At 39.6% G+C, this 22,136-nt stretch overlaps 1 protein-coding gene across 1 annotated transcript in view; it reads left to right on the forward strand.

Annotated features, from left to right (window-relative positions):
* TMEFF1 (transmembrane protein with EGF like and two follistatin like domains 1) overlaps window positions 1-22,136 on the forward strand; it is a 106,914-nt gene that overhangs the window by 82,637 nt on the left and 2,141 nt on the right. Inside the window, exons 8-9 of the mRNA XM_077140306.1 lie at window positions 11,806-11,929; window positions 19,587-19,745. Coding sequence (XP_076996421.1) covers window positions 11,806-11,929; window positions 19,587-19,745 — 283 coding nt within the window. The remainder of the gene's footprint in view (window positions 1-11,805; window positions 11,930-19,586; window positions 19,746-22,136) is intronic.

Consider the following 22,136-nt stretch of genomic DNA (forward strand, 5'->3'; position numbering starts at 1 on the left):
TAAGCAAAGATGTGTAGGCAAACATTAGGATAGCATGTATTGGAGTATCTAAGGGATCCTTTTTGGCTGGAGAAAAGAGGGCCTGAGAGGTAGAAATAGGAGGCAAGGACAGAAAAATGGCCTGGGGCTGGATTGCATGATACCTTGAATGCTATCCTGACGATTTCTGACCTGATTTTTAGCCAGTGGGGAATTGTTTGTATAATATTTTTGAAAAGGGGAAGGCTACAAAGTTAACCGTGTGAATGAGTGATACCAGCAGGAACACTGTGCCAGTTATAAGCGTTGGGCTTGAGACTTGGAGACCAGTTAGGTTGAGTCAAAAGAAATAGCTATCAGCTTTGTATGGGGGCCAGGGAGTTAAAAGTGACTAAGATTTCCGGCCCTGGTGACTTGGATGGTGGATTCTATTTATAGAAATAAGGGTGTTGGGAGGAAATAAGTGTTTGAAATAAAGTGAGGGAGGAGTTGATGGTAAAGATGATTAGTTTTATTTGAGATGCTTGCAAAACTCATTCATGTCATTTTATTCAGCATAAATATGCAAACCAGCCCTTGAATATAGAGGTGATAACTCTATATTGATATAGAGGTAATAATTATGTAATGGTATAGAGGTGAAGCCATGAGAATGGATGAGAGAGATTGTAGCGCTGTGCTCTCTGCGGTATGGTGGCCACTAGCTACATGTGATGTGTTAAATTTTAATTAATTAAAACAGTAAGATTGTTTAATTAATTAAAATTAAATTGATTAATTAATTAAAACAGTGAAATCGAGGATCTCATTTATGCAAGCCGTATTTCAAGTGTTTGTAGCCACATATTCTCAGTGGCTACCATGTTGGACAGTAAAGATAGAACATTTCCAGACTTGCAGAAAGTTCTGTTAGGCAGCACTGCTAGAGTAGACCTGGCTTAAGATGAAAGAGTAAAAGGAATGAGAGGAAGAGAACCAAGAAGAATGCAGGGACACTGAGCCCCAAGGAGTTCAAAATGCTGCAGAACGTTGCAGAGCACGGGAACCAAACTGTGCCATTGAATTTGAAGATAAGAGGATCATTGGCAATTATGAACAAGGAGTTTAGTTTCTGTAGAGCTTGAAAGATGAAACCTAAATTGTGAAAGAGTTAAGAAGTGTTCCCCTAGTATGGAGATAGAGGTTTAAAAAAACCACACTTTTATTTTTGTTCTCTTTTTATTGTTTGCTTTTAATTTTGTTCTCACAAGCAATTATAGGAGCCCCTTAGTAAATGTTTTGTGCCTGCGATGCACAGCCAAGACTGGGTAGGCAGGCAGGGATCTAGGGATGGAGTCGATGAAGCAGCAAAAAAGCAAGAACACAGCACCAGCAAGAAGCTGGAGAGACTGGCAGAGAGGGCTAAGTAAGAAAGGTTTTTCAAAAAGAATTCTTGCTGTGAAATGGAGCATTTGAAGGTCCAGAAAAGGTGGTTGAATCAGAGGTCCTCCTTGGGCTGTTGGAGAACCTGTGGTAAATAGTGAAGCTGGAGTGTAGGGAGCCCTGCAGTGGATGTTGACGTCACAGAGGATGATGTCTGAGCATAAGGTCTGTGGGAGATGGGCACGTGACATTTTAAAAACTAGGGAAAGTTTCAGACATATGCAATGTGATCAGAATGGTATAGGGAATCCTCATTTCCCAACATCGCCTTCAACAGTTATCATCGTTCTTTCATTCCTGTTTTGTCTATCTACCTCTGCCTACCTAATTATCATCATCATTTTACAATTATTTTGAGGGATAATTTATGCACACTGAAATGTGTAAGTCCTAGCTGTCAGTTTTGCCAAATGGATACACCTGTGTAAACAAAACCTTAGCACGATCTAGAACTCTTCCATCTACCCAGAGAGTTCCTTCATGATATTTGACATTTTAATGTGACTAGTTTGATCCAAAAATACTTTCCTATAGCCTAAATCTAACCGTAATACTTTTTCATTACCGAGAAGCCATCCTCGTTTCATTCCTGAGCTTCATTTCATTCCAACCCTCACCTCTTCTTTGACTTCATTCTCGGACCCCACTGGTCTCCCTTTTCCTGTAGGCCAGGGATGGAGTAAGGGTCAGAGATAACACTGTGTCCATTCCTCGGTGTCTTCGTTTCCTAGGGCTGCTGTAATGGTACCACAAACTGGGCAGCTTAGAACAGATTTGTCGCTTCACAGTTCTGGAGGCCAGAAGTCCGAAGTCAAGGTATTGGCAGGGGGATACTCCCTCTGAAATGAAAAGGGGAAATTCCTTCCTTGCCCCTTCTAGCTTCTGGTCATTGTCAGCGATCCCTGGTGTTTCTTGGCTTAGAGATGTGTCACCCCAGTCTTAACCTCCATCATCGCATTGTCTTCTTCCCTGTGTCTTTTTGTGACTAATTTTCCCCTTATAAGGACACTAGTCATATGAATTACAGCCCATTTAAATCCATTTTTACCTCATCTTAATTTAGCTGACTGTATCTGCAGAGAATCTATTTCCAAATAGAGTCACATTCTGAGGTTACAGGTAGGAAGGAGTTTGGGGGAAGATACTACTCAAATCAGTACACTTAGTAATTTTTGTTTATATATTTTAATACGGCTCTTTCAGTGTGCCTGTTTGGAAATGGTCTTGACAAATTTCTTTCAGCAAAATGTTCCACTTCTGATAAGACTGTGAGTCAGGTGCTAAAATCATTGAAGGGAGTGGGAGACGCGTGTAGTGCAGGGAGTTGTGGGGGGAAGCTTAGGAGCCGAAGAGGTGGATGGCACGAGAGGGAAGCTGTGGGAGATGAGTGTGGACCCTGGTCTGGAGGTAACAGTGGTGAGGTCATCGGGAGAGGTGGAAAGAAAAGGGGGTTCTGGACATCACATGGGCCTTTTTGACTGAAGAAGTGAAAGGGGGTGTTTTTAGGGCATGAGGTGAGGAAGTTATTTATTCACATTAGAAAAGCTGTTTCCCTGGGCAGAGTGGGAGAGCTAAAAGAGGAAGAGTTAGAATTGCTCTGAGAAACAATGGGGTTTAGAAATGAGAGGGTGAGGAGTGCTGTAAGGGAGGGGAGGGGGCTCATACCAGATAAATAATTCTTGATAGAGGAGGTAGAGGAGTTTGGGGTTCGGGAGATATGTGTGGCAAGATAGGTCAGTGATGAGGGTTTGATGGGAGTGGTATAGAGGAAGCAAGAAGGACTATTTTGAATTTTTAACTGGAGGATTTGCAGAAAAGATACACCTGAGAGTTACTGATGCAACGTTGTTGGAGTTGTGGCCTCAGCAGTTTAACCTTCTAGGTGCATGTCTTAGTTGGTTTCAGAACACTCAGGATTCTTTTTTGGAAATGGGAAAGTTTGTACACTGAGGGACCAGGCTGGATAGCAGTGGAGCAAGCCTTTGCAGAAAAGCCTTTGTATTTTAAAACACTGCTGCTCCTGATAGATTTGTTTCTGAATGCTTCTGTGGATGGAAGGAGCCACTCACTGGGTGAGCAAGTGTGCTTTTTATATTGCACACACACACTGGCATTGTGCAGGGACTGGTGGCTGCAGCTGCTGCCCTCAGGGCCTGTCACCACCTGCCGAAGGGCATTGTTAAGGCAGGGCCACTCTGTGCCCAGTTCCTGCTGTGCGGAGGCTGCCTTTCTGCCATGGTTATGACACCGTGCTTTTTTGTACCTGTAAAGCTTTTTTCTCTTTTGTTTTTGCAGTTGTCTAATTTAGTTGAATGAGAGAGCAGGTGCTTGGTCGTTATGCTTTTGTTTGCTTGCCTGTATGTGCTCTCAGGGTGGCTTAGGAATGGCCAGGAGCTTGTGTTCTGGACTCAGACTTTGTCCACACTTAAAAACTGTGGGCTGATTTCCTTGAGCCTTGGTTATCACATCTGTAAAGTGGGTGCAGCAGTATCAACTGCCTAGGAGTACTCTGGGTGGTGAATGATAGATCACTAAATTCATTGTAGATGCGCTTATGATTGGTGTTACTTTTGTTTTCTAGTCTCATTGTAGGTAGCCTGGCTATGCTCAAAGGATTCACCACTGGCAATTCTACCCATCGTGCTGTTTAATATAGCGGTTCATGAGTGACATTAGTACAATTTTAATCCAGTCAACAATTATTTATTGAGTGCCCTGCTATCTGCCAGTTGTTTTCACATATTTGTATAACAAGATTCTAACCACCACATTATACATCTCTTACAGAACGTTAATCTATACTCAGCTATCCCCTGGGTGAACCCTCAAAAATGCCCCTACCCTTAATTGTCCTCCCAAGCACTACTATTCTCATATATTCTGTTGTCTAGTGGATCTTTCTGCTTAATTTTTGTGTGTCCTGCTATCTCCTCAACTCCAGGAGCCCCCACCATGCCTGGGACATAATAGGTGCCTTTTTGAATGACCTCTAAATTTGAGGTCATCTGACTGCATTCTCTCTAGTAATCCCTCTGTCATTTGGCTCAAATTTAATAATTTTTGTATAATTTTGTATGAAGAGCATCTTCAATAAAAAGGACAGTTCTCTTCCACAAAATATTTAAATTTACTGGGGTTAGTGCTGGACCAACTTTGAAATATAATTGTTGCAAACTAAACTTGTTCAATTAAGGATGGAATTGGGAAAGTACGGCCTTAACCACACAAGATTTGGAAGTAGGGGGTAGAGAGGGACATGGGGGAATCTGTACAAAATTAGAGACAGATTTCATTCAATATAAGGAGAATCTGACGAATGACGGAATGAAGCTTGTATAATGAGTTCTTCAACTCTGCAAGTTTTCAGGCAGAAACAGGCTCTTGGGGTTAAATTGAAGCGATTCTTTCATTGGACCAAATGGAATCCAAGGAAGCTTCTTGATCCAAGTTTCTGAGTTCATTCACTTTGCAAAGCATCCCTCAAGCTATGTTTGTTTATTTTTTGTCTCTCTCTTGTTTTTTTTACTCCTATTGCTATGCTCCAGCTTAGATTTTCCTGGCAAAAGCTTAGATTATATAATAACCTCCAAATTGGCAACCTTACTTTCCTATTCCCCCATCCTACTCCTAATCCCTTTATCTTATTATACACTGGTATTAATTAATTTTTTACTTTTTTGATTAAAAAAAAATTACAAGAAACAAACATTCCCAACAAATACACTCAGCAGTTCACAATATCATCACATAGTTGCATATTTATCATCATGATCATTTCCCAGAACATTAACATCAATTCAGAAAAATAAAAAGACAACAGAAAAATATAACAAACAGAAAAAAAAAAAAGATTTTGCAGGCCATACCCCTTACTGATCCCTTTCATTGATCACTAGCATTTCAAACTAAATCTATTTTAACATTTGTTCCCCCTATCATTTATTTTTATTCCGTATGTTCCTCTCATCTGTTGACAAGGTAGATAAAAGGAGCATCAGACACAAGGTTTTCACAATCACACAGCCACATTATGAAAGCTATATCATTATACAATCAATATCAAGAAACATGGCTACTGGAACACAGCTCTACATTTTCAGGCAGTTCCCTCCAGCCTCTCCATTACATCTTGGATAACAAGGTGATATCTACTTAATGCATAAGAATAACCTCAAGGATAACCTCTCGACTCTGTTTGGAATCTCTCAGCCATTGACACTTTGTCTCATTTCACTCTTCCCCCTTTTGGTCGAGAAGGTTTTCTCAATCCCTTGATGCTGGGTCTCAGCTCATTCTAGAGTTTTTCTCAATCCCTTGATGCTGAATCTCAGCTCATTCTGGGATTTCTGTCCCACGCTGCCAGGAAGATCCACACTCCTGGTAGTCATGTCCCTCGTAGACAGGGGGAGGGTGGTGAGTCTGCTTGCTGTGTTGGCTGGAGAGAGAGGCCACATCTGAGCAACAAAAGAGGTTCTCTTGGGGGTGACTCTTAGGCTTAATTTTAAGTAGGCTTGACCTATCTATCCCCTGTGGGGTTAAGTTTCATATGAACAAACCCCAGGACTGGGGGCTCAGCCTATAGCTTTGGTTGTCCACACTGCTTATGAGAATATCAAGAATTCAACTTGGGGAAGTTGAGTTTTCCCCCATTCTCACCATTTCCCGAAGGGGACTTTGCAAATACTTTTCCACTCACTGATCAAATCACTCTGGGATTCATCAGGGAATCACCTGGACAAACCAACAAAATCTCATGTCCTATACAAAGTTCTATGTACTTAAGGTGTTCAACCAACTATCTACGTAAGTTATATTAGGAGATGCACTAGTCAAAGTATAGATTTGTACCAAATAAACATTTTTTGCTTTAGTCTCACACATTAGTTGAAATTTTTAAATACTAATTACTATCTATTTTCAGCACACTGCAGTAATGACATTCTTTTGTTCTTCCTCATGCAAAAACATTTTTTAAATTTGTACATTTAGTCACTATCATTATACACTCTAGGCATTCCTAGATTACACCATCTCAATCTTTATCGTCTATCTTTCTTTGTGATTTCATTTATGCCCCAGCCCTCCTCCCTCTATCATTCTCACATGCAGCTTCATTCAGTGTTTTAACCTAATTGTATTACAGTTAGGTAATATTGTGCTGTCCATTTCTGAGTTTGTATATTCAGTCCTGTTGCACAATCTGTATCCCTTTAGCTCCAATTACCCAATATTTTACCCTGTTTCTATCTCCTGATGGTCTCTGTTACCAAAGAAATATTCCAAGTTTATTCACTAATGTCAGCTCATATCAGTGAGACCATACAGTATTTGTCCTTTTGTTTCTGGCTAATCACACTCAGCATAATGTCCTTAAGGTTCATTCATGTTGTTACATACTTCATAACTTTATTCTGTCTTACAGCTGCATAATATTCCATCTTATGTAAATGTCACAGTTTGTTTAGCGAACTGTCTGTTGATAGACATTTTGACTGTTTCCATATCTTGGTATTAATTAATTTTTTAATAGCTTTATTGAGATACAAATTATATACCATTAAGTTCACCTGTTTAAAGTGCCCTGGGCAACTACTCCCAGTCAATTTTTTGTAAAATACTTACTTTCATTGTGTTGCTCTCCACCGAGAAGCCCTTTAATATCTTCCTTGTCCTATGATTAAGAAAACATTTCTCATCTGGAATTCCAATTTTTCCATAATGTTTCCAGTCTATTTCTCCAACTTTGACTTACATCCTTCCCTAGTCTGAACGTACAACTCTTGTTAGCTTGATCTGCAACTTGTTCTTGAGAATGTCTTACATAATACATCTCCCCTTTGGCTCTCACCATCTCCCTAGCTAAACTTCCCTATTCTCTGAGGCTTAATTTGAGTCCCACCCTATCTATGAATCCTTTCCTGAGTGATTTAACCTATGAATTCTCCTTTAATAGCACCCAGTATTTGTAAAACCTTTTGGCACTGGGGTTGTAAACTGCCATGTGAGACCACACTTGTTTGCATAGTTCATCTTCTTCCTGTGTATGTATAGATTCCCTAAATTGATTATTAGCTCGAGGACAGGGACCAGTTATGCTTTTTCTTTGTAACCCCTGCAGCTTAGCTGAGCATATACCTGTGCACAGAAATAGTATGTGAGTATATAATGGAATGAATAATGCTGGAATTGTGCAGGAAGCCAAATTTGGACTCTCGAAGCCTTATTAGACATATCCAAGGTTTATACAGCTTCTCTTTGTCTTGTTTGATACCACATTCTTTCATTAGTTCATTAAACGTTTGTCGGTGCCATACTTTGTCCATTAATTTCTCAAAGCCCTGTGCTTTCTAATTTAGTTAACTTTTTGTCATTGCTCGCTTGTAACTGAATTCTCTGATAGTCTTCAGCTCTGCAGTATTTTTGAAGTTTTCTGCTATTTATATGTATTATGGTGGGTTAGTACATCATCACAGCCTCTATGCACCTACAATTATACACGTAATAGGACTTTATTCTTGTCAGTTGGTACATAACCTCAGTCTTTACAGTCCCATCATTATATACGTGCCTGGTGTGCCAGCCATAAAAGTGTCCCGTTCTGAGACGTGGCTAGGTGATGAGGGCTCTGGGGCATTGCTTAAGGCCTCAGTGGGAATGTAGAATAGCATTTTCACTTGAAACCATAGCAAGAAGAGTACATTTGATTTGGTTAGTTTTGCTTCTTTTAAACTATTTCTCATCAAGGCTGATTGCTTTAGGAAAGTCTGCTTTGATCATAAGTATTAATGAATAAAAGATGTATTAGTTAAGATTCAGCCCCAGTTGTGAAAAGCAGACGAGGCCTAATAAAAGCAGTTCAGTTCACTGGGTGGGGCGGGGGAATTCAAGGTGGAAGCCTTTATTTGGATAATTAATTTTTAATGCAAAACTACAAAAATACAACCCATAGTTTTTTTTTTTCTTCCAGTAGAGGATTTCACATTGCAAAACTGAACAGTTCTGCATTATGACATATCAGTACATGAAAATTAGAATCCATTCACTCAACAAATATTTATTGAGCAATGTCTTAGTTTACTAGGGCTTCTGTGACCAAGTGGCACACACTGGGTGGCTTAAACAACAGAAATTTCTCTCTCTCAGTTTGGAGGCCAGAAGTCCAAATCAGTGTGTCATCAGGGCTGTGGCTGTGCTCCTTCTGAAGGCTCTGGGGGGGTCTGTTCTGTGACCCTGACCCAGTCGTGTGTTCTCCTTCCCTCCTGTGACTCCACCCCCCCTTCTTTTAAGGGCACCCTTATTGGGTTAAGTCCCACCCTACTCCAGTATGACCACATTCCTGCTTGCCTAATGTGAGATACTGGGGATTATATCCTCAACATATCTTTTGGGGAGAGACAGCTAATCTAGAAAAGTATGCAATGATAATTGGTAATATTTATTAGTCACTTATTGTATACCAGGTACTCTTCTATGTTCTTTACATGCATTAGTCCTTACAACAACCCTATGAGAAATCATTATCTCCATTTCTCATATGAGGAAACTGAGGCTTAAGAATGGTCAGATGCCTTTAGGTCACACAGCTTGAGTGTGGTTAAAATGCCTCTCTTTAAAAAAAAATTTTTTTTTATTGTGAAAAATAACATATAAAAAAGCAGTACATTTCAAAGCACACCACAACAATTAGTTGTAGAGCAGATTTCAGAGTTTGGTATGGGTTCCAATTCCACAATTTTAAGTTTTTACTTCTAGCTGCTCCAGGACATTGGAGACTACAAGAAATATCAATATAATGATTCAACAATCATACTCATCTGTTATGCCCAACTTTCTCTGTTTAACTCCAGCATCAACTTTGATCTTTCTCCCAACTCTTTAGGGGTTTTTGGGTTATACCCATTCTAGCTTTTTCATGTTGGAAGGGGCCGTTGATGATATGGGGCAGGGGGATGGAACTGGCTGATGTTGTGGAGAGGCTGGGCCCTGTAGGTTTCAGGATTTATCTGTTAAGTGCCTTCCTTCAGGCCACGCAGCTCTGGGGTGCTGTGACCAGGATTTGAACCCAGGCAGTCCGACTCGAGAGCTGAACACTTAACCACCAGACCTACCATGTTCTAAGTTATTATACAGAAGTAAATAACACAATGACTAAATGCCAAAAGAGCTTACAGCTTAATGGCAGCGACTAGGAAAGACACTGGACAATTTTGACCCCAAATGGCAAGTGCTGTGGGGGAGGCTCTCAGTTATAGTAGCCTAAAGGAGGGATTGATTGGTTTTGCCACAGCTAAATTATAGTTTGGAAGCTGAAGAAGGCCTTGTAAACCCCTTGAAGACAGGATGTGTCTTAGTTACTTTAGTATCTCCAGAGTCTACCAAAGTGCCTGGTATATGGATGATGGTTAATACATGATAAGTGAGTAAAACCTCTACACTGAGCTGTCCAGTTGGTAGCCAGTAGCCACATATGGCAACAGAGCTCTCAAAACATGGCCAGTCAGAATTGAGATGTGCTGTGTGTGTAACGTACCCACTGGATTGCCTGGACTTATTTTTTAAAAAAATGTAAATTTTATCAGTAATTTTTGAATGTTGAGTCCATGTTGAAATGATAATATCTTGGATATATTGGATTAGGTAAACTATATTATTAAAATTAATTTACCCATTTCTGATAGAAAAATTTAAATTACCCATGCAGCTGGTATTATACTTCTGTTGGACCCCGCTGCCCTCATTCAGCTCCCTCAGAGAAAGTGGCAACATAGCAAAGACATCCTTAGCACCCTTTACGGATTCCCTGACTTCTAGCTCAGTTCTCTTTCTAGGTATAAACTAAATTAGCACAGTGTGATTTGCATGGGGTAAAATGTCATCTTTTTGGTCTTAGGGGCAGCATGACCTTTCTGCTTTTGCTGTCCTGTCATTGGGCTTAGTCATCATTAAAAGTTTTTTTTTTCCTTTTGTATATAACATTTGATTTCCGGAAAAATCTGCTTGCTTTACTTTTCAGCTTTTCACACCTAGCACCTTTCTTCCCCCTTCTCCCATACCCCTCCCCATCCTCTATGCGTATATATATATATATATATATACACACATACAGCCTCCTATTTCATCCTTTCTTAATTTTTTTCCATCAGTAGTCTTCAGACTTTAAGTCCCTTGATTGGTTTCTTGGGGGATAATTCCTTTGTTGTGACCTCGTGTTCTTTACAGAGAGCTTATTGTTTAGTGATCCTGTACATGCGTTATCCCCCTGATTCTCTCCAGACCCCATAAAGGGTAAGTCCTGATAGGATCCTAATTTTACAGATCTGGAATCTCTGGTGTAGAGAGGGTCGTGTGCTCAAGGCCACACAGATAATGGTGCACAGAGTCATGATGAGCCAGAAGCAGCAGTCCCCTGGTAGTTTTTCATACATCTGGACAGTCGTGTAAATTTAGGTGAACTCTGGGGCTGTGGGGCTGTGAATTAGTGAATTGGTGTGTATAGGCCAAAACAGAAGCGCAGAAATCCATTCTAAAATATGTGGGTGTGTGATTAAGTGGTGAGAAAGAGAGAAAAATAAATGGATGTATAGGATGGATTGTGAAGACTGGGTCCCCGTGTCTTCATCCTTCCTGCTCCCTCCTAAGTGTCCCTTTTGACTGTCTTTCCCGTTTCTGACAGTGGTGTTACCACTTTCCTCTTCTTCAGTTGATCTTAGTTAGTTGAAATCATATGTATAACTAAGTTTGAGCAGATGTTCATCAGCATGTTAACAGTGGTCTCTGGTTAGAGGCGTTTTAGATGGTGGTAAATTTGTTTTCTTATAGGTTCTCTATATTTGAATTCTTTTTTTTTTTTTTACACTGAACATGTAGTAAGAAAAACCTGTGTAAAGAGAACAACAAAGCAATTTTTATTCGGGGAAAAAACTCAGTATGCTTGGTAATTTTCATTCCCCAAATAAGCCTTTTAGCCTAAAGTTTCCAGAATCCCATAGCTTGCCCTCTTTGGCCTCCTTTCCTAGTCCCCAGGTAACTGATTAGAGTTAAGCCAATTCCCCCAGAGCTATTGCTCCTAGTTTGCAGCTGTCTTTCACAGGTGAGCCTCCTTCTAGATCTAGGATTTATTTCTTTAACAAAGAAGTTTAGTTTTCTTTGGCAGATCATTTTTCAGCCACAGCAGCTCACAGTGGCCACGTCCTGCAAATACTGTTTTTAAATGCCTTGAATCTAAACTGTCTACTTGTGTTTCTGGAATAATGGGATTTGGAAGGGATCTTGAGCTTATCCAGCCTCCTTTCATGAGGTGGTTGACAAGGGGAGAGTTTATTTGCTGTCTCAAAACCTTTGAAAAAGGCACTATTTTTCTATTTGCTTTTCACTATTTAGTGACCTGGTTTATGTTCTTTTAAGATGCTAGTGATCAAAGAGAAGATGTTTATATGGGAAACCACATGCCTTGCCCTGAAAACCTCAATGGATACTGCATCCATGGAAAATGTGAATTCACCTATTCTACTCAGAAGGCTTCTTGTAGGTAAGTCAATATTTCCAGGTCAGGAGTGACAAATTTTCCCATCAATGGTTACTGCCCTATGGATGGCAATGAAATAGGGGCTAAATATTATTAAACAGCTTTTTTTTTTGCAGTAGAAAAGTAGAAAATAAATGGGTAACATCGTTGGAAAGAAACTGGTAAAGCAGTATGCAAAAATAATTATTAGGGTTTCGGGATTATGGGCTTAAAACTTTTATGCAATGTCATATTATTTTTTATTGAGGTGAAATTTATTTAACAAAATTAACTGTTTTAAAGTAAACAATTTAGTGTATTTACATATCACCACTTCTATCTAGTTCCAAAACTAGTTTCCATGATCCCAAATGGAAATCCTGTATCCATTGTTTTATATAATTTTTTTAAATATAAAAATAAATATGCCATATTCAACACTGTTGAGGGGCTAAAACATGCATTAAGAACAGAACATTGAAGTGAATGAAATATGTGCTAAACTAGGTTTTCAAAAGGAAGGGGATGGAGTTGACAAACCAGGTTGAGGTGAGAGATGGAAATGAAAGGGCCATAAATCCTCAACTACCTGAGTTCCATGCTGGTTGACTGACTTGTTCAAAGTCAGTAGTAGTTTAGAAATAAATTGGAGTAAAATTAAACCTCAAATTTCCCGGCATCCAACCTGATGATCTTGCATCTTAGGGCAATGTTCCTTGTGGCACTGAGTCCCTTGCTGCTTGGGACCCTTGCCCTGGTTGGGCTGGCATAGGGTAGCCAGGAGATGTATCCCACCAAGAGGAGACTGCCATCATTCTGCTCACGCCTGCTTCTTGGAGTTTGGCCAGAATCTTTTTTTTCCTTTCCTGGTCAAAACATGGAGAAAGAGCACACTTTTGCTCAACATACATAAGAGTCATTGACTCTTTCTAAGCAGAAAAAGAAAACTATTGGAAATCAGACCTCCTGGGTTGCTTTGCTACTTTAGCTCCCTGCTCCTGACTCTCTTTTTTTCCTCCTCTCCTCCTGCTTAAAGAAACAAAATAGAACAAAACACTATAAACCATTAAATAATTCATTGTTGAGCCTTAGGCTTTTTTCCTGATTGAAAATACCCCTTGTCTTTGAAGGAGCTAGACCTTTACTTTTTTTTCCCTAAGCATTTAAAAATACAGATGTACAAAGGAGAACTGTCTTATGTGGCATGCATATCGTGATAGAAGTGTGGATCAAGTTTTCCTCTTAGGCTGGGACTTCAAGGTACCTAAGTGTGGGATGAGAGAGGATGATGTCCTAATAATCGTGCAATGCTAGGGTCACTTGTAGTATTTTACTGAATGACAGTAAGAGGATTGAAGAGTGATAAGGGCTTTGAAATCAGACACCTGCTTGGCCATTTATTGACTTAAAATTGCTAAGCCTCATTTTCCTATCTTTATAATAGTAGTACTTATCTTGTATGGTTGTTAGAAGAAAATAATATATGTAAAATGCCTCGTACAATTCCTGATACATAATATGTATATAGTAAAGAGCCATTGCTATTATTGGACTGAAAGCTCCTATTAGGTCAGAGACTGTTTGATTTGCTAGCATAGGATCTAGTCTAGAACGAACTCAATAAAAATTTGTTGAACGGCATGATTTTCAACTTTTTCTTCTTTTCCAGACTGTATGAATTTCTTTAATGCTCAAGGGTTTCTTTGTTGCACACTTGAAATGCCTACAAGTAATTTATGGTTTTCTTTTGTCTGAGTATTCCAATAGCTGTAAGAATCAGGTAATAGTATCACATGTATTTCCACTCGTCAACCTTCAGCCAAATACTCCTATTAGATTAAAATCCTCTAACATTATTCCACTGTTGATTTGTTTAATTCTTTCAAGATTATTCATTTGGTGCTTACTCTGTAATAACTTCTACCTGAAATTGGGATTTCACATTTGAAAGACAGGGGTCTTGCTTTCAAAAAGGGTATAATCTAGTGAAGGAGACTGACAAATCATGAGTAATTGAAAGATGTTATGATAAGTGCTATCATACATAGATAGGCATGAGATGATTTGGGAGTTCACAGTAGAGCTGGGGGCATTGTTGGAAGTGGGGGAGTGGCAGGGTCAGGTTGGAAACGCTTTGTGGAAGGTAGGTAAAGAAGGCAATGGGTAGAGTTTCAGTTAGACAAAATAATGAGCATGCAGAAGCAAGCAAGAGCAGGGTTCATCTGGGGACTCCTGTGACTGCCAGGTAGTCTGCTTGTGGGTGAGGTGGTGGGTAAGAAATGAAGTGGTGGCTCAGGAGGAGGGCTCCGGTCTCACAGGAGCATCTGTGCCATGCCAGGAGCTTGGCCCTTCATTTAAAGGCAGTGAGATGCTACTAAAGGATTTTAAATAGATGATGGGGTTAGAGTTGGAAGTTGCTCTTGTTGCATTGTGGAAAATGCACTGGGAGACTGAAAGTTAAGACTTTATGTGAGATTTAGAACAAGTAAGAGTCTGAATGAAGTAAAGGAGTTGAAGTGGGGCTGAGAAAAGATAATCAGGAGGTTGAGTCACAGGAAGTTGGTGACCAGTGACTGTGAGGATGGAAGCATAAGGTTGGTGAAGAGGATTAGGAAGGAAGAGTCAAGAGAGTCTCATGGGTTTCTGTCCCAGGCAGAATTGAGTGGGAAGTACAGTAGGAACAGGGAAGAGCTTTGGGGGAAATGGTGCATTCAGTCTAACCTTGGCTTAAGATTCCTATGGGACATCCATGTATGGGTGACTGTTAGGCTGTATTTTGGTGTTGGAACTCATGAGAGAGATGGGTGAAGACATACACTTGGAAACCATTCCATGTCTAGCGTGTTCCTTCTAGTTCAGTCCAGCAATACTTCCATCCCACTAAAACCTCCAATTGATTGGTCTTCTCACCTCTTAAGTGGCTCTCACCCCTGGCCTGCTTTATCCCCTCCTTACCCAGTTTTAATTCCATTGTCATTCATTGCAGTTAATCCCTTGCATATGTACTCAATTCCTTTGCCTGTCTTCATAGTCACTTAGCAAACCTTAATCTTGATTCATTCCAACTTCTCATGCATTGCATACCTAAACCTGCATAGCTGAAATGGCTGCTGGAAAGTCCACAACCTTGACTTGCTTTACCTTATACCTCCAAGGGCCTCTTCCATGCTGCCAGGCAATCACTCTGTGACTCTAATCCATTCATTCTCCCACTCTTAAATGATTGCTTTATACCTTCCCCTTCTTTTTTAGATTCTCAGTTTCTCCCATCTCATCCTCACCCTTGGCTGATGGTCTAGTTCCAAGTTCACTGACAAAACAGAAGTAATTTGAAGAGAACTTCAAACCTTGAAAGCTGCTCTTGTTGCATTGTGGAAAATGCACTGGGAGACTGAAAGTTAAGACTTTATGTGAGATTTAGAAGTAAGAGTCTGAATGAAATAAAGGGGTTGAAGTGGGGCTGAGAAAAGATAATCAGGAGGTTGATGTCACAGGAAGTTGGTGACCAGTGATCACTTTTATCATCTTCCGCAGATCTCCCCTTTATCTCCATTTCATATATCTTGCTTTTTACGGGAGGTATAAATGTATTATTTTTCCCTCTTGTCCCTACTCCCTGCACCAGCTACTGCCCTATTTTTTTTCCTTTCCTTCATAGAAAAACTTGAAAGAGTTGTCTGTAGTCTGTCTCTAGTTCCTCTCTTTCCATCTCCTGATCCCACTCCAATACTTTTGCTCCCAGTACTCCACTGAGACTGTTACCATTGTTAAATTCAGTGGTCATTTCTTTTGAGTGTTAGCGGCATTTGACCCAGTTATCACTTCTTCCTGTGTAATATGCGTTCTTCACTGGGCCTCAAGGATTCCACACTCATTAGGTTTTCTCTTTCCTCATTGATATCCCTTTCAGACTTCTTGGCTGATTCCTCCATTTCTCCATCAGTCCTGGTCCTCTTCCTTGGAGATTTCTTGCAGCCCCTGCTGTTCTCCTAAACTTGACACACATAGATCCATCAGCCTCCTTGGCATTCTTAATTCGATGTCTAATTGACACCTCAAATCAATAAAACCAAGGCATGTCCCCCCCATCTGTTCCCCCCATCTGTTCCCCTTCCCTAAACCTGCTTTACTTGCAACCTTCTCCATCTCAGTTAACGCCACCTCTGTCTTGCCAGTTGCTCAGATGCAATGCCTCGTAGTCTTCTTTGGCTTATCTCTCTATTGTATCCCATACCCGTTCTGGTGGGAAATCCTGTTAGCTGTACCTCAGAATATATCCAGAATCTGATACTTCTCAATGTACCCGCTGCTGTCCTTGTCTAGGACACCATTTTCTCTGAGATTATTGCAATAACCTCTCTGTCCTACTGTCCTTATCCAACATAGCAGCCAGGGTGAATCTTTTAAAATAAAGACGAATTTATGCCATTCCATTGGCTTCTGCATCTCAGTAAGGGTAAAAGGCTCCTGCACTTCTCTGTCTTCCTCCCCTGCTCTCCTCCCCCATGCCACTCCACCCCAGCCACACTTAACTGTTCCTTGGACATGCCAGGCATGCTTGCACATAGGACTTTTTGCGCTGGCTCTTTCTTTGCCTGGTATGCTCTTCTCCCAGCTGTCTGCCTGGCTTACTGCCTTGCCTTCTTAACTCTTATTCACATGTCACCTTCTTGATGAAGCCAACCCTCACCACCTTATTTAAGATTGTAACCTATACCCTGGCACTTGCAATTTTACTTAACCATCTCACTTTTTTTCCATTTGTAGTACGTGCCACCCTCTACTAGAACCACTTCATTTACATTATGTTTATTATTTATTATGTTTATTGTTCATCTGTACCTCCCACCGAAAGGTATATAGACCTGGGATCTTGATCTGTTTTGTTCACTGGTAGATCCCAAATGGCCACTGCAGAACCTGGTAGCTAGCAGGGGCTCAGTGAACAGATGTTAAATGGATGAATGAGTGAGACTCAGTTCATGAGGCCATGGGAATGAATGAGATTACCACCTACGGGTGTGTGGGGGATTAGAGGACATGTAGAGGGTCGAGGACCAAATTGCTAACATAGAAGGTTTACTACTCCATATACTTGAAGAGTATACCAGAAAATCGGCTGCAGAAAATAATGCCTGTACATTCTTTCTGATAGTATGATTCTAATCTTTGGGTTAAGCTAAACCATCACAGCTGCATATCTACACATTGTTAAAGCTCTCTGTGGAACTGTTCTTATTTGACTGAGCTTTGACTTTTGGCTATTAGTCTATGATGAAACACATTATTCTAAAAATCCCGTGAGACACTATCATAGAAATGACTGCAGCTCTGTTGTTGAGGATGATATTCTCTACATCAGAAGGTGTCCTCTTTAAATGAAGGCCAGTGAGAGAAAGCTTCCTTGGGTTTAATAACAACAATAACTGTACTTCTTTTAAACAACTGAATTTATTTTATGGAGATTGCATTTTGTATCAACAATCTTCTTTCTACTTTTTTCCTTACAATATAGTGGTTTGTAGTTGACTCACAGAGTGTGCAACCATCACACAATAAATTTTCCCGCATTTTGTTTATCCATTCATCAGTTGATGTATAATTGGGTTGTTTTCACTTTTTAGGGTATTATGAATAATGCTGCTGTGAACATTTGTATGCAGGTTTTTAGACATGTTTTTCATTTCTCTTGGGTAAATCACCTAGGAGTGGAATTGCTGGGTTACATAGTTACTCGGTGTTTAACTTTTTGACAAACTGCCAGACTGTTTTCCAAAGTGCTTGCATCTTTCGATATTCCCTCCAATAATGTATTAGGGTTCTAATATCTCTACAGTCTCTCCAATACGTGTTACTCTCTGGATTTTGAATTCTGGTGGTCCTAGTGGGTGTGAAGCAGCATCTCACTTTGGTTTTGATTTGCATTTCCCTGATAACTGATGATGTTCAGAGTCTTTTGTGTGTGCCTCTGCCGTTTGTGTATCTTCTTTGGAGAAATGTCTGTTCAGACCCTTTGCCCATTTTTAAATTGGAGTTTTTGTCTTTTCATTAGTGAGTTGTTAGAGTTCTTTATATATATTCTAGATTCAAGGCCCTTCTATATATAATTTGTAAACATTTTCTCCCAATCTGTGGATTGTTTCCCTTTCTTGATAGTATCAAAACACAAAATTTTTAATTTTGATGGAATCCAATATATTTTTTTTCTTTTGTTGCTTGTACTTTAGGTATATTTTCTAAGAAACCATTGCCTAGTCCAAGACCACAGAGATTTATTCCTAGGTTTTTCCTAAGAGTTCTTATAGTTTTATATTTAGATTTATGATCCATCTTGAGTTGATTTTTTTTTTTTTTTAGGTTTTTGTTTGTTTGTTTGTTTGTTTGCATGGGCAGGCACCAGGAACTGAACCCAGGTCTCCAGCATGGCAGGCGAAAATTCTGCCACTGAGACCGTTACCCACCCTTGAATTGATTTTTGTATATGTTGTGAGGTAAGGGTCCAGCTTCATTCTTTTGCATGTAGATATCCACTTGTCCCAGCACCCTTTGTTGAAAGGACTGTTTTTTCCCCTATTGAGTTATCTTGGTACACTTGTTGAAAATCACTTGACTGTAGATGTATGGGTTTCTTACTGGACTTTCAATTCTGTTCCATTGATCTATATATCTTTCTTTGTTTTGCCTGTTAGGAAGCTTTCTGCCCAATCTGAGGTTTTCTGGTTGGTGTCTAGGAACCTCAGGCTGGTTTGATGACTCACCTGGATTCATTGTTTCTTCTTGTCCCTCTTATTTCCCTTTTCCCAGCTTTCTTTTTTGTTATTTTATGTGCACTATTATAAATAAATAATGCGTCAAATCCTCTTTATAATGCGGTGGAGAATGTTATAATACACACATACTCTTTGCTCTTCCTATGTTTTATTAATACGTTCCAAGTGAAGGCTGGCTGATTTATACATTTCACTTCCTTCAGCTGAAAAAGAAAATTCTCTATTAGGTATTTGAAATTTTTCTTTCTGTCAAGTTACTGTCATCAGCTGAAGTTGCCTTTTTATTTATTTTCAGTTGAAGTTCAGACAATTTCGGTGATTATCTGACTTGGCTCCTTAATGTCATTAATGACTTACTTTCATCTTCCCCTTGCATCTTAAATGATTGGATTGTATACATTAAAAAAGATCTTAGATATAATTTGGCCATATGTTCAGAAAACTGTGTTTCTACCTATTTATTCAGTAAACCCATTTGCAGAAATCTAGCCTAAGGAATTATACTGAATATAGAGAAGTGTACATTCACCAAGATGTTCATTGCATCTAATTTATAATTGTGAAAAATTGAAAATAACTGACATGTCTTAGAGTGGATAATAGAAGTTACCTATATTATAGCACTGGATGCAACATAATGTATCCCATTCTAAAATGATGGTAATAAAGACTATCTCACAACTTGAAAATTAATGTGTTATAATGATTTGTTAAAAAAAAAAAAAAAAGGAAAAATAGCATATCACAATGTCTCTAGGGAAGCCCACAAATGGCAAATTGTTTTCAGCTGGTGGGAGAAACCTAATTTTTTTGTTCCATTTAAATTCAATAATTCTTTTAGATATTTGTTAAAACCTGAATTATTGACATTCATAATGCTCATGAGAATCCTTTTTTTTTTTTCTTTTCAGATGTGAATCTGGTTACACTGGACAGCACTGTGAAAAGACAGACTTTAGTATTCTCTACGTGGTGCCAAGTAGGCAAAAGCTCACTCATGTGCTCATTGCCGCAATTATTGGAGCTGTACAGATTGCCATTATAGTGGCCATTGTCATGTGCATAACCAGGTGGGTAGTGACCTGAAATACCTACTCCCATTGGAGTTAGGGGTAGCTGTTAAATACAGAAAAATTTTGAAGCCTGCTCACAATGAAAGGAGCTTCACTTCCAACATTCTACCATGAGGAATCCTAGGATCAGCTCCCTGGGGCTTCTCTGTGGGTTGGACACTCTCCCTGTCTTGCTTCTTTAAAATATGGGCATAATCTCATTCCTAGTGTTAATAGCTATATTCAGGCTGCAGGTAGAGGGAGCACCACCATGGTCAGGGGTAAAAAGGGCAAGCACTGTATTCAGGCTAATAATGGTAATAATCGAGTTTCTAGAATGGTCTGTACGTGCACATGAGTGCCACACAATTTTTTTAAGTCCTGCAATACTGCAAGATGTTTTATGCCCTACGAATATATTTTAATAAATATAATAAAGGAAGAAATCAGAGGTTAAGAAATAATGCTTTTCTTATTACTGAACATTGCTTCATTTTTTGGATTGCAACTCTTAGGAATAGCTTTAAAATTCTTTATCATAAATAAATCCTTTTTGTCCTAGTAAATAAAAGGACTTATTTGGAATACCGTTAACTTAATGTGGGTGTTTTTCAAACGGAGTGAAAATATATAAGTCAGAACTGAGTAGAACCTGAGAAACGTCCATGCAAATTGAGTTCATATTGTTTCTGTGCTTCTCTGTCTCTTGTGTTCACTTCTGGTTACCTCTTCATGCCTTTAGGATTTGGTTCAGAAGTCCCCAAACATCATCTCTATACTCAGCTGTATATTCTGGGCATTGAATGAGAGCATATCAAATAGACATGGGCAGCCATAATGCACTCCTAGCCCTCTAACCCAGAAGCCAAACCTTCAGGGGTTTCAGTCCATGTCCATCCAACTAGTAAGAAGACAGTACCTGGATTTGGACCCAGGGATCACTGGTTCACAAACCCCTACTTTCTGTTTCCCCTTGAAGAAGAGGGTTCGTGGTGTAGAATTTTGGGAAGTATATTTGTCAAGGATGACCTCATGGGGAAAGTATTCAAACTTGATTTTTTACTTTTTTAGGGTATCTGAGCCAGAGGGCAGTTGCTGGAAACCAGTTTTTAGAGCATTAATCTGAGATGTGAGAGTCTCAGATTAATAGTGAGAGTTATCTGCACTATTCACTGGAGCAGGGAAAGTGTGAGGCAGTTTAATAGTTAAGTTCAGGTGTCAACTTGACCAGGTGATGATTCCCTATTCTCTTGCTGTGGAATTAAATCATCAGCATGTGAAATTCATGTATGGCTGATTACACCTGAGATTGGCTACCCCTGCACAGTGAGTGATGTTTCATTTAATTAGCTGGAGGCTTGAAAGAGGAGGTCAGAAAAGAGCTTACAAGCTCAGACTGAGACATTTGGAGATGCAGAGAGGAATCCCCCTTGGGAGAGATGTTTGAACCAAGAAGCTGGGAGAGGAGGCCAGCGGATATAGCAGTGTACCTTCCCATGTGACAGAGGAAAGCTGGCTGCTTTTCCTCAAAAAAACTGTAAATTTGTAACTAAATAAATCCCCTTTATAATTTCTGGTGTATTGCGAAATGGGTGATTTGAATGATGAAAGAAAAAATAGAAAGGAAAGGGAAGGGTGATATTGCCATTTTTAAGAAAATCAAAGGATGTTGGAGCTTGCAAGAACCAACCTTGAGTTCAGCCCCTCCATTCTGGAGAAATGAGGAAAATCGAAGGTTCGAGATAGAAAGTACCTTTCCCAAAGTCTTAGGGCTGGTTAAGCCTTATTGCAACTCTGAATCCATCCTTGTATCCAACTCTATGCTGCTGTTTCCAGTACATTGTAATACTCAGCTATAAAATGAAAATTATCTGATAGGAAGTGTTCAAATTGGTATCCTCAAGTTTGTACCCCAAATCCATCTGCTGCCTTCATAGACACTGTTAGGCATCATAGTATATTTTTAATATTCACAGTGTCTTTAGCCCTGTCTCCAGGACTGATGCTCATCTCATTGGATTTATCAGAGATTTCTCCCTGAAACCTCTCATATATTATGGCATTTTCTCCACCAAAGTGCCTTGCTCTCTCAGATTTAGAATATTGTAATTATAGACTGGACTTCTGTCCAGTGAGTTTATAAGGAGTGCCTCTCCCACACATTCCATTATGGAACAGCTGTTCACTCATCCCCTGGTGGCTGTTAAATGTGAGGGGTCTCCCTTTAAACGTGTGTTAAACTGACCTAATTATCAAGACCGCATGAGTCAAATTTTCTTCTTTTATGCTTCAAACCTTCTTTTCATGCTTTTAGACTCATAGAATGATAGATTCTATGGAAGCCTGAACATCATTCTTGCCAACACTCCTTATTTTATAGATGAAAGCCAACAAACCATGCTCCCAGGA

This window comes from Tamandua tetradactyla, chromosome 2 (assembly GCF_023851605.1).
Source record: "Tamandua tetradactyla isolate mTamTet1 chromosome 2, mTamTet1.pri, whole genome shotgun sequence".
Taxonomy (NCBI): Eukaryota; Metazoa; Chordata; class Mammalia; order Pilosa; family Myrmecophagidae; genus Tamandua; species Tamandua tetradactyla.